The sequence below is a fragment of the Ceratotherium simum genome, chromosome 1, assembly GCF_057802395.1.
Source record: "Ceratotherium simum simum isolate JZ-2026a chromosome 1, ASM5780239v1, whole genome shotgun sequence".
Classification (NCBI taxonomy): Eukaryota; Metazoa; Chordata; class Mammalia; order Perissodactyla; family Rhinocerotidae; genus Ceratotherium; species Ceratotherium simum.
The window spans coordinates 33210264-33227259 of NC_141900.1; the positions used below are offsets into that span (position 1 = coordinate 33210264).

The 16996-nt window shown below is 37.8% G+C and overlaps 1 protein-coding gene across 6 annotated transcripts in view; it reads left to right on the top strand.

Moving 5' to 3' along the window:
• Positions 1-16996, top strand: part of RUNDC3B (RUN domain containing 3B) — a 171555-nt gene that overhangs the window by 133227 nt on the left and 21332 nt on the right. For 4 of the 6 annotated variants that reach the window (XM_004431307.3, XM_004431308.3, XM_087447573.1 and 1 more), the window contains one exon: positions 2499-2645. The exons of the other annotated variants lie outside the window; for them this stretch is intronic. In XM_004431307.3, the coding sequence (XP_004431364.1) occupies positions 2499-2645 (147 nt within the window). The remainder of the gene's footprint in view (positions 1-2498; positions 2646-16996) is intronic. 6 annotated transcript variants of the gene reach the window in all.

The window sequence follows — 16996 nt, forward strand, 5'->3', positions numbered from 1 at the left end:
TCTACCTCATATAGAATGATTCAATTTTTAGATTAGCTCAATAACACTAGCATTCGGTAAAGTTTTAAAGTTAAATGCAATTATCACATATTTTTACCTTTAATCGCCAAAGATTTTGCACTGTGAAATAACAGTAATTATTGACTAATTTAAGATGAACCTATTTTTAAGCTTGGCCAAATGAGAAAAATATCCTCATTCTTCGTATTAACATCAGTTGGATTACCTTTGAGTAGCTCTTGAAGTTAACTAGGTATATTTTGCTTGTTCTAAGGTAAGTAATAGGATTCTTTGATTGCAAGCAACCACAACCAGCTCTTAAGCACAAATGGAATTCTTTAGATTAATATCAACAACATATGGAATGGACAGAAAGACTGGAAGAGTAGGCCTGGAAAGAAGTAGGCTGAGCTGCTTTAGAGGGTTGGGAAGTAAGAACTTCAGGAATGTCTCTTTGCTGGTATTTTTTGGTGAGGACCCCACTACTAAAATGAATATACTGCTTTGTCTGTTTATTACTCTCAATAGTAATGGATATCTTTAGTCAAGATTCAGAATTCAGGGATGGGGTTTTCAGTTTAACTTAATTCACTTGCCTGTTCCCTGGTGTACTGGAGTGGTGAAAGAAAGGGCCTTTCTCAGGATCCTCCAGGAACCTTTTGTTTTCATAGAGGCGGGGCAAGTGCAAGGATTTACTATCTCCACATTCCTCACAAAAGGTAGAAAACAGATGCGGCATGGATGAAAACTGCCTACTCAATACCCTGAAATCTCTTATCTCCTGTTTTAGAGGACCAGCTACCATAGAAAACAATATCACTAGAATTTCTAAGCACAAAGATCTAATGACAATACCTTAATTTGTCATTAGGCGAAAATTCTCCGTGGACGAATAGTGCGTAAAAACTTTTGTGAAACTTCAGTTTCTTTTTCCATTTTATGTGGTATAAAACTTTTTACTTTCCAGAAAGAATATTTTCTAAATTGGAGGTTATTCAGTTACTTATCATTAACTGAGTTCTACCAATGTCATTTCCTCACAGATGCACATCTGTCTTTCTCGCATCCTGCTCTGATTTATTTCCTGTAAGCCACTTATGACGTTGGAGTTGTGTGTTCCAGTGACATTCACTAAAGACCCTAGAAAGAGGGAATAGGTGAAAGAGAAAAATCCCCATTTCTGCTTTATATGATATTTCTGTCAATCTGAAAATTTTTCTAATCATTCTTTACTGTTTTCATAAAAACCAATGTTAAAGTACCTTAAAAGTCTTTAAAAATTTTTTAATTTTCCAGTGAAATGAAATTATTGGACCTAGCCTAGAAGAATCTCTTAATGGGATACATTCTCATTGACTTCTGCCTTTTTCACTTTCAGTATTCCATTCTGAGAGAGAATCTAGTGTTTACATCAGATAATATTTCTTTGTGGACATAGTGGAGCAAGTATTTTTAAATGCACACAGATATCCTTAAAATCAGAAATATTCATATGTAGCCTGTCAGAGACATATAAATGGGGTTATTCCATTAGAATCATGGTTAACAGCCAGAGGCGTTGTGCAGGCTGATTTTCTCTAGTGCAGGATTGTCTTGCTAGCACACCACTGACTGTTTGCCACCCACAGTTGTCTCTGAAAGTAAGTGGCAGGCATATTACTTCCTGCTTCTGAGCTGATGGCTCTGAACCTTGGTACACTGATGTCATGGACTCCTGTTTGAGGATGCAGGTGCCTAGGTGGTATTTTAAGGCCTTTTAGAGGTAGAATAAGACTTCTGCAAACAGAATTAACGCTTTCAAATTATCTTTAACCACCAGTTTAAATGCTGAATTAGTCTTGTGACAATGATCAATGGGTTTGTAAAGTTGGAATTTTGGCAAAAAGCTAGTTCTTTTGCAAGTTGTTATTAACAAGTAAGAGTTCTACAAAAATGAAAGTAAACCATGAGTTGTTATAATGGCTTCATTCTGTAGTTGAAATATTTCCAGTGGATTATATTGTTCGATGCAATTGTCATTATGTGATTATTTTCATGAAGATTTATTAGTAATTTACTAGTATTTTGACTTCTATCAAAAACAATTATGGAAACCTCATGGATTTTTTATTTTTTCTGCATTTTATTTTTTATTTATTTTAATTGTTTTTATGTTTACTGATAACTTGTAACTTTAAGATATCACCATTGTTTTTTAGTTAAGATGCAAAATGCAGCCTGAGTCCTTTAGTCCTTTAGTGATACCTCTGTGGAAAAGATAGGAAATCCAAATTTCACAAGTAGTGATGTGTTGTAGCCAGCAGAGAAAAAGTGAAAAACACATATTGCAGGAGACAAAATAGTCATGGCCCCAACTAGCCTTCCTATAGTTCTGTTCATAATCTGTTAACATACCATTTTAAAAAGATGAATTTTGGGGGCCTAAATTGATACCATTAGGTTCCTCTGCCATTGCAGAACAGTGAAGTCAAAAGCACTCACCATCTTAATATTCACAGGACTGTGCTAAAGAATAATGATTTAAGATCAAGACAAGAGTTAACTGCCCACCTCACCAACCAGTGGCCTTCCCCAGGAGCTCTGGATGTCAATGCTGTTGCCTTGGATACGTTGCTTTACCGAAAACACAATAAACAGTGGTATGAGTAAGTGTAATACTTTTTTTCCAACTAATTACAAATTTAGTTGTGCCAAAACATATAGCTATCCACTTTGGTTTCTCAGTTATTCTTTCATCTGAATTCATTATTAGCTTAGAGCAAAAGCAGGATTTAAGACTACTTTGGCTTGGTGAGATTAGATTAAGGTAGTGGATGTGTTAATGTTTTGAAGCCAAGGCACCCTGGGGAAGTAAAATATCTGAGAAATTCTCATGCAGGATTGTATCAGCTGCCTACTTCTCCTGTTAGTCTTCAACCAGTCCTTCAGTTAAGTCTGTGAGCTGGTATTTAATGAGCCATCTATTTTTGAATTGTAGCTTTGGTGTTTGTATTTGCCTTAGGATTAATTTTTGTGCTAGTTAGAAAACACAAAATTCCATCTCACAAAAATATAGAAAGATATTTACTTGTTCTTGGTGGATCTAAAAGTGTTTTGTTCATTTTTGATAAATCTAATTTTTGGAAGCTATGAAAGATATAATCATTCCACCTGTGGGCCACAAGATCCTTTTCCTATTTCTTTGTCCCAATGTTCAAGACTATTTCATTTAGTCATAGTTTCCCAATGTTGAGAGAGCTGCAAAATCGTAGGCTGTCTTCCTTTAGATAATCTTCATTTTGGACCTTGTAAATTGTATTACCTTCTTTTGGCTTTTAGCCACTTTCCCATCTTCCTAATTTTTGCAGTATCTTTATTTTCCTATCTGTCTTCAGCTAATTTTCTGAGGATTTTCCCTGCTCTCCCTCCATCCCCTCTGTTTTCTCTCTCCCCTTCTGTCTCTCCCTTTCCTTCCTTTTCCCTCCTTCCCTCTCTTCCTACCTCCCATCTCTCCTCCCTTCTTCTCGTTCTCTTTTTGTTCCATTCTTTGCTCTTCTTTTAGAGCCCTTGTTTTGAAATTTCACTCGTACAGCTACATACATCTTTCTGTGCTTCTTAGCGTGGCTTCCACTAGGTAATTAGCAGCCAGACATTTCTACAAGGAATGTTTTATCACAGACATAATTTCCACCTGCTTTATTCTGTAATATTTTTTATCAAAGGTAGAACTCAGAATAAATTTGACCTTATGTTGTTTAAAAAATTGCTAGGTGTTTTAATGATTTTTGTTTGTTTCATTGATCGCTAGAGATAAGCAGGGAAATGAGCAGATTACAGAATAAATCAGTAGAACTCTCTTCAACATCTAAACTGTGCTGCTCAGTGTGATTCAAGGTGCTGAATCTTTTGTGGTTTGGAATCTAGTTCCCTTTTATACCCTGATGATAGTTATGAATAATTAGAATATATCTTATTATGCTGGTATATAATCTTATCTTTCTGTGGCATATTTAATTAATGGAAGGATATTAGTTTATTTGTATTTCTAATTGGTAATTGAAAAACGGAATTTATAGCAATACTTGGTACACTTATCTTGTCTATATATAACATATGAGATGCTCTTGGTTTTTTAACTGCAAAAATATTATAATACTAAATCCTGATATCAGGGTGGGGGAAAATCCCCTTTCTTCCCTTCTTGTGTTCTTATGGCTGGACTGATAATAAAATTGACACAAGACTAGATTAACAGGAGAAAAACCCAGTTTAATTACATACGTATTGGAGATCATAAAGAAATGATGCTTGGAGAGTGAACAAAGCGGGCAGTATATATATCTTTTACACAAAGAAACATAAATTTGTGAGGAATGACAGGACAAAGAAACTTAGATTTGAGGTATATAGTGAGGAATTTAAGCAGAGTTTAGGCTTGAGGTAGTCAATTAGCAAGGTTTGTTGATGCAGGCTTCTCCACTCTGAATTCCCCAGCTCTGGTGATAAGGATGGAGGGAAAACACCTTTCACAGGGGAGATTTATTTCCTGCTTTCAGGGGAACAGAGACAGGAGGGTCAGAATGCCCTTTTTGCTTCTCAAATAACTTTAATTCAAAATAATCAATGTGCTATTGTGGGATATTTTGGGGTGGCCTGCCATAGGTCCCAACACTGACAAGTTAAAAGACTAATAACTGTGTCTTTTTATTGCAATATCCACATTGTCACTTTAGATAGTGGGAGGTAAAATATTTTAACCAAAAGACATGTGTAAACTCCTGCCTGCTGACAGAGCTACCTATTAAGGAACCAATGAGGAGTCTAAGTGGAAGATTCATTACTACTTTACCTCTGCATGGAGTAATAGTGACTAGTTTTGACAAAGTATTGTAGCAGCAACAAAAGTAACTGCAGTCTCAGAAAAGAAAGCAGTAAACATGCCTGCTCATCTGTTTAGCTTAGATCCAGATTTTATACTTCTGGACTCAGTTACCATTAGCTTAAGGAGGGACACCCTTTCCTTCCCAGCATCATCCTCTAATCTGGCCCAACCTCAGATGTTGGTGTTGCTTTTAGATGGCCCTGTTGCCAAACTGATGTCCCTGAACAAAGAGTATGCAGCTAGGGTGCAGTACTGAGATCACTGGACCTGGAGTTTAAGGTTAGGATTTAACAGTCATCTCTGCTACTGACTTGCTGTGTAACACTAAGCAACACTTCCTCTTCTTACCTTTTGTTTCTGCACATGTAATACTGGGGGTAATGCTTATTGAAACAGAATTATGAGGGTCAAATGAGGTAATAAGTTGCCTGGTACTTAATATCTTCCTGGTAAATCTTTATTTATTTATACTCCATATAATCTTTTTTGTTTATATTCTCATATAACCTTGTGTCTTTCATGTTTGGAGAATACACACTCACCCAATGTCCCAAGCTCTACTTTTTTAGAGAGTTTCTAAAACCTTATGTAAAATTAAATGACCAGCAAATCCCCAACTGTTCTGAATAAATAATCCCAACTTTTTCATGTAAAAATGGAGGCTTTGGATTTTCAGACACAGAGTAGTGCTCTATAAATCGTGTTTGGAACAAATCATAGCTTTTCATCAGAATCTAGTTTTTGCTCTCCTCAAATTTATTATATAAGCCAAAGTTCTTGAACTCACCTGATCACTAATTCCTCTTAATTTGAGCAATATCTCAAATATCTTAATAAACGTTTATTGAGAACCAACAAATTATGGAGGAGGTAGCCAAAACCTCTTTAATAAGGAGCATTAGCTCTCTTGATAATTTGGAGAAAGAATCTGACCTTATAATGAGACATTATATTATAATTACCGTTTCCTGCTAAGAATATGGGATGTCTATAGTTATTTTGCTAGGAATTCTGTAACTTTATTCACCCAGTTAGCTTTGAGAAGAAAGAGAGTGTGCTGTCTGATTTAATGAATTCATGGACTTGTTGACATTTCTTAAAATGAGCCATTGGATAACTTGGCTATGTTGTCACCTACTCATGGAAGGATCGCTTTCACAATAGAAGATCTTAAGTTTATTTCCATTTACTGTACTGCTTATAAAACTTGAAAATATTATTTCCAGTTTATTTCTTGATTATTTGAACATGGTAAGATTAGTTGTGCTGGATTTTATCCTTTCCTTTATTTCAAACATAGGAATATCATGTTAAAAAATTTTAAAGCATTACAGGCTTACTGTAAAAACTCAACAATAAATAAGTATATAAAGCCCATTCCCTTAACACACAGAGCAACTGATTTCTTTTTTGTTTCCAATAAATTCTGTTTTGATATGTTTCTTTATATGTAAAGTCTAGGTCACAAGAGGTTGTTAGATACTGGTTATATAATCTTGTTAGATTATTGCCTAACCTACTCATTCCCATCCCAAAAGATCAGATTCATTGTCATCATATTTATATTTTCTACTTAAGCTTTTTTAGTCTTCTAAATTTATCATTGTCTTGCAATTTGGCTATCATTCACAAAATTATTGAGAATTAGGAGCTTTTATATAAGTCATGATCTACTATTTATGCTAATTTTTCTTAATGACTTCTGATGAGTAGATATAATCACTTCAGATGTATTAAAGGGTCTCCTTCCCTTTTGTGTCCTTCCAGTATTTTTGGAGCAGGATTCCCTAAAGCACTGAGGCTGCAGAAATCTTTTACATTTTATAAGTTTTGCATTGACTTGACTCACATATATTTTTCCCTTTCAGGCTCCCTTGCATCTTTCCATTAACTTTAATAGATTAGGAGTATATAGGTATTGTGCTATAGCAAATGCTTATTTTATTTCTTAAATATGTTTCTATGAAAATTAAACCCAGAATAAAAATAATAATATATCTGTTTCCATGCATATTCATGTGCCTCTGTGTATACAGTGTGCATGTATTTGTCTTTATTTTCTACATGTGGATAATGTCTCCTGTGCATCACACTCTCTGCTGCCCAATGACTACCAGATAATGTAAATTATTATTGACCCCAATACATCTATTGGGAAAATAAGTGATGTAGATTCTCCATATCATTACTTTTGACCATTGATATAAAGTATAAGATTGTAGAAAAATTTACTAATTCAGGTCTATTGCTTAATTTCCTTTAAATTTGCCTTTATTTGGTACCCAATTCTGTGTATAGAAGTTTGTATTTGAGTAATTTTAAAATGTTTAGATTTTTTTTTCAAAATTTTTTTTCTTTATTGTGAAATTTTTGTTCATTATTGTTTGTCAGTCACCATATAAATGCATCCCTTCACCCCTTGTGCCCACCCCCCACCCCCCTTCCCTGGTAACCACCAAACAGTTCTCTCTGTCTGCGTGTTGGTTTATCTTCTACTTATGAGTGAAATCATGTGGTATTTGTCTTTCTCTTTCTGTCTTATTTCGCTTAACATAATACCCTCCAGGTCCATCCATGTTGTCACAAATGGGACGATTTTGTCTTTTATGGGTGAGTAGTGTTCCATTGTGTATATATACCACATCTTCTTTATCCACTCATCAGTGGAGGGACACTTGGGTTGCTTCCATGTCTTGGCTGTAGTGAATAATGCTGCAATGAACACAGGGGCATAAACCTCTTTGGATTGTTGATTTCAGGTTCGCTGGGTAGATACCCAGTAGTGGGATAGCTGGATCATAAGGTATTTCTATTTTTAATTTTTTGAGGAATCTCCATACTGTTTTCCATAGAGGCTGTGCCAGTTTGCATTCTCACCAGCAATGAATTAGGGTTCCTGTTTATCCACACCCTCTCCAGCATTTGTTGTTTTTTGTCTTGGTGATTATAGCCATTCTAATGCGTGTAAGATGATATCTCAGTGTGGTTTTGATTTGCATTTCCCTGATCATTAGTGATGTTGAACATCTTTTCATGTGCCTGTTAGCCATCTGTATATCTTCTTTGGAGAAGTGTCTGTTCATTTCCTCTGCCCATTTTTTGATGGAGTTGTTTATTTTTTTGTCGTTCAGTTGCATGAGTTCTTTATACATTATGGAGATTAATCCCTTGTCAGATATATGGTTTGCAAATATTTTTTCCCAGCTGGTGGGTTGCCTATTCATTTTGATCCTGGTTTCATTTGCCTTGTAGAAGCTCTTTAATCTGATGAAGTCCCACTTGTTCATTTTTTCTTTTGTTTCCGTTGTCCAAGTAGCCATGGAATTCAAGAGGATCCTTTTATGACCGATGACGAATAGTGTACTGCCTATATTTTCTTCCAGGAGTTTTATAGTTTCAGGTCTCACCTTCAGGTCTTTGATCCATTTTCAGTTAATTTTTGTGTATGGTGAAAGAAGATGGTCTACTTTCATTCTTTTGCATGTGGCTGTCCAGTTTTCCCACCACCATTTATTGAAGAGACTTTCCTTTCTCCATTGTATGTTCTTTGCTCCGTTGTCAAAGATTAGCTGCCCGTAGATGTGAGGTTTTATTTCTGGGCTTTCAATTCTGTTCCATTGATCTGTGTGTCTGTTTTTGTACCAGTACCATGCTGTTTTGATTACTGTCACTTTGTAGTATGTTTTGAAGTCAGGGATTGTGATGCCTCCAGCTTTGTTCTTTTTTCTCAGGATTGCTTTAGCTATTCGGGGTTTTTGTTGCCCCATATGAAATTTAGTATTCTTTGTTCTATTTCCATGAAGAATGTTCTTGGGATTCTGATTGGGATTGCATTGAATCTGTAGATTGCTTTAGGTAGTATGGACATTTTAACTATGTTTATTCTTCCAATCCATGTGCATGGAATATTTTTCCATTCTTTATGTCATCATTCATTTCACTCAATAATGTCTTATAGTTTTAATTTTATAGGTCTTTTCCTTGGTTAAATTTATTCTTAGATATTTTATTCTTTTGTTGCAATTGTAAATGGAATTGTCTTCTTGAGTTCTCTTTCTGTCAGCTCATTGTTGGCATATAGAAATGCAACTGATTTCTGTAAGTTGATTTTGTACCCTGCAACTTTGCTGTAGTTGTTGATTATTTCTAATAGTTTTCCAATGGATTCTTTAGGATTTTCTATATATAAGATCATGTCATCTGCAAACAGCAAGAGTTTCACTTCTTCATTGCCTATTTGTAGTCCTTTTATTCCTCTTTCTTGCCTAATTGCTCTGGCCAGAACCTCCAGGACCATGTTGAATGAGAGTGGCGAGAGTGGGCACCTTTGTCTTGTTCCTGTTTTCAGAGGAATAGCTTTCCGTTTTCCCCCATTGAGTATGATGTTGGCTGTGGGTTTGTCATATATGGCCTTTATTATGTTGAGGTACTCTCCTTCTATATCCATTTTTTGAGAGTTTTTATCATAAATGGATGTTGTATCTTGTCAGATGCCTTCTCTGCATCTATTGAGATGATCATATGGTTTTTATTCCTTGTTCTGTTAATGTGGTGTATCACATTGATTGATTTGTGGATGTTGAACCATCCCTGTGTCCCTGGTATAAATCCCACTGGATCGTGGTGTATGATCTTTTTAATGTATTGCTGTATTTGTTTGCCAATATTTTATTGAGGATTTTTGCATCTATGTTCATCAGAGATATTGGTCTGTAGTTTTCCTTCTTAGTATTGTCTTTGTCTGGCTTTGGTATCAGGGTGATGTTGGCCTTGTAGTATGTGTTGGGAAATGTTCCATCTTCCTCTATTTTTTGGAATAGTTTGAGAAGGAGAGGTATGAGATATTCTTTGAATGTTTGGTAAAATTCTCCAGAGAAGCCTGGACTTCTATTTTTTGGGAGGTTTTTGAATACTGTTTCAATCTCTTTGCTTGTGATTGGTCTATTCAGGTTCTCTATTTCTTCTTGATTCAGTTTTGGGAGGTTGTATGAGTCTAAGAATTTGTCTCTTTCTTCTAGATTGTCCAATTTGTTGGTGTATAGTTTTTCATAGTATTTCTCTTATAATCTTTTATATTTCTGTGGTATCCATTGTAATTTCTCCTTTTTCATTTCTAATTATATTTATCTGAGCCTTCTCTCTTTTTTTCTTGGTGAGTCTGGCTAAGGGTTTATCAATTTTGTTTATCTTCTCAAAGAACCAGCTCTTTGTTTCATTGATCCTTTCTACTGTTTTTTTTTATTTGTTTCGATTTCATTTATTTCTGCTCTAATTTTTATTATTTCCCTCCTTCTGCTGACTTTGGGCTTTGTTTGTTCGTCTTTTTCTCATTCTGTTAGGCATAGTTTGAGGTTGCTTATTTGGGCTTTTTCTTGTTTGTTAAGGTGGGCCTGTATTGCTATGAGCTTCCTTCTCAGGACCGCTTTTGCTGCATCTCATATATAGTACAGTGTATTTTCATTTTCATTTGTCTCCAGATATGTTTTGATTTCTCCTTTAATTTCATCAATGATCCATTGGTTGTTCAGTAGCATGTTGTTTAGTCTCTACATCTTTATCTCTTTCCTGGTTTTTTTCTTGTAGTTGATTTCTAGCTTCATGGTGTTATGGTTGGAAAAGATGCTTGTTGTGATTTCAATCTTCTTAAATTTATAGAGGCATGCCTTATTTCCCAACATATGGTCTATTCTTGAGAACGTTCCATGCACGCTTGAGAAGAATGTGTAATCTGCTTGTTTGGATGAAGTGCTCTATATATATCTATTAAGTCCATTTCATCAAGTTTTTCATTTAAGTCCATTATTTCCTTATTGACTTTCTGTCTGGGTGATCTATCCATTGATGTAAGTGGGGTGTTAAGATCCCCTAGTATTATTGTGTTGTTGTTAATATCTCCTTTAGGTTTGTTAATAGTTGCTTTATGTACTTTGGTGCTCCTGTGTTGGGTGCATATATATTTTTAAATGATATGTCTTCTTGGTGGAGTGTCCCTTTTATCATTATATATTGTCCCTCTTTGCCTCTCATTACCTGTTTTATCTTGAAGTCAACTTTGTCTGATATAAGTGTGGCAACACCTGCTTTCTTTGTTTGCCATTAGCTTGGAGTATTGTCTTCCATCCTTTCACTCTGAGCCTGTGTTTGTCTTTAGAGCTGAGATGTGTTTCCTGGAAGCAGCTTATTGTTGCATCTTGTTTTTTAATCCATCCACCCACTCTGTGTCTTTTGATTGGAGAGTTCTGTCCATTTACATTTAGGATAATTATTGATATATGAAGGCTTATTGTTGCTATTTTATTGCTCATTTTCCAGTTCTTTTGCATTTCTTTTGTTTCTCATCCCGTGTGTTTCGAACTACCAATTCAGTTTGGTAGTTCTGTATGGAGGTTCTCTAAATGTCACACACATTTATTGTGTGTGACTCTGTTCTGGTTATTTGGTTAGTGGTTACCATGAGGTTTGTATTAAAAATCTTGTGGATGTGATAGTCCATATTTTGATGGCCTCTTATTCCCTTAAACTAAGTCGATTCGATCTCTTTCCTCTTCCCCTTCTAAGTTATTGTTGTCACAACTTATTCCATCTTATCTTGTAAGTTGGTGTTTAACACGATGAGGTTATATTTATTTTTGGTGTTTTCCTTCCGTTGATCTTTGATTTTATAATTAAGTGTTTGCTAATCTATTCTGATAGAGAGCTGCAATTTTTCTTGTTTTGTTGACCTATTTTCTTCCTTGTTCAAAACTTTATATCCCTCTCTGTTTTTTTTCTCAGAGATGAGGGCCTTCTTGAGCACTTCTTGTGGTGGGGGTCTTGTGGCAATGAATTCCCTTAGCTTTTGTTAATCAGGGATAGTTTTTATTTCTCCATCATATCTGAAGGATATTTTGCTGGATAGAGTATTCTGGGCTGCAGGTTTTTGTTTTTCAGAATTTTGAATATGTTGTTCCACTCTCTTCTAGCCTGTAAAGTTTCTGTCGAGAAATCAGCTGAGAGCCTGATAGGAATTCCTTTGTATGTTATTTTTTTTTTGTCTAGCTGCCCTTAATATTGTTTCTTTGTTGTTGACTTTTGCCAGCTTTACTACTATATGCCTTGGAGTGGGTCTTTTCGTGATGCTATATTTAGGAGATCTGTTGATTTCATTCACTAGTATTTCCAGCTCCTTCCCCAGGTTTGGGAAGTTCTCAGTTATTATTTCTTTGAACAAGTTCTCTGCTCCTTTTTCCCTCTCTTCTGCCTCTGGAATACCTGTAATGCTTATGTTGGATTTCCTAATTAAGTTGGATATTTCTTGGAGAGTTTCTTCATTTCTTTTTAGTCTTAGTTTGCTTTCCTCCTTCATCTGGACCATTTCTGCATTGCTGTCCTCAATATTGCTTATTCTTTCCTCCATATTGTCAGCTCTGATGCTTAAGGCTTCCAGATTTGTCTTTATCTTCTCTATTGTGTTTTCATCTCAAAGATTTCTGATTGGTTTTTCTTTATAGTTTCAATCTCTTTTGTGAAGAAATTCCTGATTTCATTAAATTGTCTGTGTTTTCTTGTATTTCGTTGAGCTTTTTTATGATAGCTATTCTGAATTCTCTGTCATTAAGGTTATACATTTCTGTTCTTTCAGGGTTGATTTCTGGGTGCTTGTCATTTTCTTTTTGGTTTGGAGATTTAATATATTTTTGCCTAGTGCCTGTCGGTGTTGGCTTATTTTTCGTCATAGTGAAAATACCTGGTGGAAGTTTCCTCTTGCTGCCACTGGGTGGGGGTCAAGAGCTGTGTGTTCTGTGCCTGCCTCAATCCACAGGTGCTCTGGTTGGCCCGAGGCTGAGCTGAGGCACGGCTGAACTGAAGCACGGCTGAGTGGAGGCTGCTGGGGTTGGAGGACAGGAACACCTGGAGCTGGAGCACGGGAACAGCTGGGGCTAGAGTGCGGCTAGGCCGAAGCAGCTGGGGCTCGGGTGTGGGTGGGTTGAGGAAGCCGGAGCTGAAGCACAGCTGAGCTTCAGTGTGGCTGAGCGAAAGTAACTGGAGCTGGAGTGTAGGAACGGCTGGGGCTGGAGCATGGCTTGGTGCACACAACTGGAGCTGGAGTGCAGTTGGGTTGAAGCAGCTGTAGATGAAGCGCAGGTGGGGCTGAAGAAACAGGAGCTGGAGCTGGAGGGCCGCTGGGCTGAAGAAGCTGGAACTGGAGCATGGCTGGGCCAAAGTAGCTGGTGCCAAGTCAGCTGGAGACTGATTGTGGCCAAGCAGAATCAGCTGGAGCCAGGGGGCAGTTGAGACAAAGGAGCCGGCAGCAGGGCATGGTCAAGCAGATGGAGCTGGGGCCAGGGTGCAGTCAAGCCGAAGGGGCTGTGGCCAGGGTACGGTTGAGCCAATGCAGCTGGGGCCATGGCGTGGTCGAGCTGGGGCAGCTGGGGCCATGGCACTGTTGAGCCAGAGCAGCTGGGACTTGGGCATGCTCAGGCCTGAGCTGTTAGTGCCAGGGTGCAGGCGCACCACTGCCACTGGTGCAGGAGCTCTGGGGTGCCGCTGCCTCTGGTGGGGCCGCGGAGCTGGGGGGTTGCAGCCACGGGGGCCTGGGTGTGGGTGCACCACTGCTGCTGTTGCCCAGACGCCAGGGGGCTGCCGCCTCTGGGGCCAGAGTGCAAGTGCGCTGCCACCGCTGGTGTCAGGGTGTGGTCACACTGCCGTCGCTGGTGCCAGGGCTCTGGGGGGCCGCTGCCGCTGGGGGCGAGGCTCTGGGGGGCTGCCGCCTGGTGCTGGGGGTGGGCGCGCTGCTGCCACTGATGGGGCCGGGGCAATGGGGGAGTTGCCACTGCAGGGGCCTTGGCGTGGGCTCACTGCCACCACTGGTGCTGGGGCTCTGGAGAGCCACCACTGGGGGCGGGGCATGGGCGCACTGCCGCCACTGGTGCTGGGGGCAGGGCCGAGCTGCAGCACCACAGAGCTAATGCTGCAGGGCCACTATGCTGAAGTGCCGGGCAGGCGGGGGAGAGGGTGGCGCTTATTTCGCCTCCCCAATCCCAGAGGTTTCTTGCTTCCCTGTTGCTCTCTGCTCTCCTGAAGGGCCAGCTTGTCAAAACTACATTTGCAACAGTTCTGCTCCCTCCGTAAGGGGATTCCCCATGGGCTGAGGGATCTTGGAGAGTGCTGGTTTTCCGGCAGAGGGCTGTGCCGGCCCTCCCCCTGAGAGCCGCATGGTCTCAGTCTCAGGGTCGCAGACCTTGGGGAAGGAAGGGAGCTCCTCTTACCTCCTTCCACCTCCTCTGGGGATTCTAGCACCTCACCCCTCAGGTGTACGATGCATGGGTGCCTCAGATGTCCCTTGTGTTGTGTGAATAACTTCTGTTGGAATATGAATGTCCTTTTTGTTGTGTCTTAAAGGGGGAGAGTTCAGTGGGGGAAGCTCACTCCACCATGATGCTGATGTTACTTTCCTAAATAGTTAGATATTAAATGCAATGGATTTTATTATGTCCCAAATGCTTGTGACATATGACATAATTCCTAAAAGTTTAATTTAAATTATATTTAACAATGTAAAGGCACAGATTAAACTAAACTTTTATTTTTTTTTTATTCTTTTTTTTGTGAGGAGATCAGCCCTGTGCTAACATCCGCCAATCCTCCTCTTTTTTTGCTGAGGAAGACAGCCCTGGGCTAACATCTGTGCCCATCTTCCTCCACTTTATATGGGACGCCGCCACAGCATGGCTTGCCAAGCAGTGCGTCGGTGCGCGCCCGGGATCCGAACCAGCGAACCCCGGGCCGCCGCAGCGGAGCGCGTGCACTTAACCGCTTGCGCCACCGGGCCGGCCCTAAACTAAACTTTTATATAGTCATAATGCATGACTCTTACTATATGGATTCTTATTTTGATGAAGTAAACTATTGCTACTTTAAAAATTCTGCTCTGAGAAATAGTAATAGACTATTAATTGGTTTGATATGTCTAGTGGGTTACATTTAACTCCTACAGTGTGATGTTAATGAGTGTAGAATTCTAAGATAGGACTTAGTGGGGAGCTTTTAAAGATAGAACTCCCATAGACAGATAGTTTACTCCATGATAAAACATGTTTATCAGATGGAGCTGCCCGTGGCAGTGGAAATCAGGTAAGAATCTGGAAACCAAACCCATTCTTTGTCATTACTGAAAGCAGCTGAACTAGATTCCTCCCATATGGTGGGTCTGTAGTCAGTTTCATGCAGGGAAGATATCGTATGGTACTGTTATTATTATCTTATAAATAATATGCTTAATTTTGGCTTGGAATTTTTATTATTGCTTCAGAACATCATTGTCTACCAAATTCTATTTCTATATCGGTTGGCATTTGGTTGAGTAAAGCCTATAAACTCAAGGATTGCTCACTAAATGTGACATATTAAAGGGTAGAAAGATCCCAAAATCACTTTGGATTTGGAAGTGTGATACTCTAAAAGGAACTTCGATAGGTCATGCAGAAAGCTCATTTTCTGTTGTCAGAGGCTGCTTTTACAGGCTGTCCTCCCTCAAGTGGGTGACAGTCCTTGAGATTACTGTAAATGTGTGCTGTCAAGCTCTCAGTCCTTACTTAAAATATTCAAATGAATTGTCTTTTTTTTCTTCTGGGTAATTTGTTGTTTGTAAATATTTCTGTATATAATTTTTAAAAATTGAATAATAATAAGTTTCCTATGAGGAAAAATCAATGTCAGAAACTTATCTTAAGCCAGTTTTAAAAGCAAGGCTACTACCTAACTAGGCACAGAAAAATAGTGTGAACAAGAAACTTATTTATAACTTCCTTTATTAAATTCTTGTGTTCTTGCTTTCCTCTATGGTTAAAGAAATAAGATTTTAATGGAAATCAAGTGAAATTTTCAGCAATATGATTAAATACAATATAGTTTACATGGTCTATTCAGCAAACAAGGCTGTTTTTTAAGAAGACTTTTTAATAAAATAGGAAGCCAAGTATTTTCTTCCTATACTGGAGAGGAGATAGCATAGTAGTTAAGAGGTCAGAATTAGAGCCAGGCTACCAGGTTCAAATCTGATTTCTTTGTGCTCCAGTTTCCTCTGCTACACAGTGGGGATAGTAACAATTCCCACCTCTTAGGGTAGTTGTGAGGATTAAATAAGTTAATATATATAAAATATGTAGAACATTGCCTAGCATTTGGTAAGTGCTATGTAAATATTGGGTATTATTTTTTTGTTACATGTTGTATAGCTTATATACCTCTTATCTATTATAATTATCAGAAGTTTCCTACAATAGAATCTTGGTACTTAAAAATATAATTAAGAACTTTTATACTCTCGACATTTAAAAAGTCATCATGTTACAAAGTGAGAATGCTGCTTGTATTGTAAACTCGTAAAGTTTTTCCATCACCTCATTCTTCTCTTCGTTTCGTAGAGGAAAAAAATAGATATCTGTTGTGTATATCCCCCTTACTTAATATACTTATCTTTGAGAAATTTGTAAGTCAGTCTACTCTTGTGTGTATGAATAGAGAATAGCTATGGAAAGATTCCTTAAATTATATATGCTTTCCTATAACATTATTGTAGAATATATGACATTTCTAGGAAATTAGTTAGGGTTTGGCTACCTTGGGAAATAAATGTTGAGCCTGAAAAACATTCCTTTTCCTAGATCATTTATATTTGGAAATAATAATGGATTCTGTTCTCTTACTTGAAATGTCATTAACACCAAAGCTGCATATATCTCTTGAGTTGACAAAACAAATATGAGGAAACTTTAATAGTAAACCTTCATCAACTTTCCATTTATAACTGAATTTTTCGATTATAATTCACTTCTCATTAATTTATTTAATGGAAAATGGGATCACAATAATAAATAGATGAAGGAAGGAGGTTAATTAGCTTGATGGTGTATTAACGCGAATAGGTATTTAATTACCCATGTTTTATATTTCTAAATTATAAGGATTTGTAATAAAAATTTGTTATTATTGTTATATAATAACCATCTGTAAAAATATCAAGGCATTGAAGAACTCTGAAGTGCTTAGGAGACACTAGGTCATTATTAAGTTATGTCAATTTTGTTTCTGCATTAAGAGTACGCCCCTTTGACAATTGGTAATAACTGGAAGTCCCCATTTCTTAATTATCTG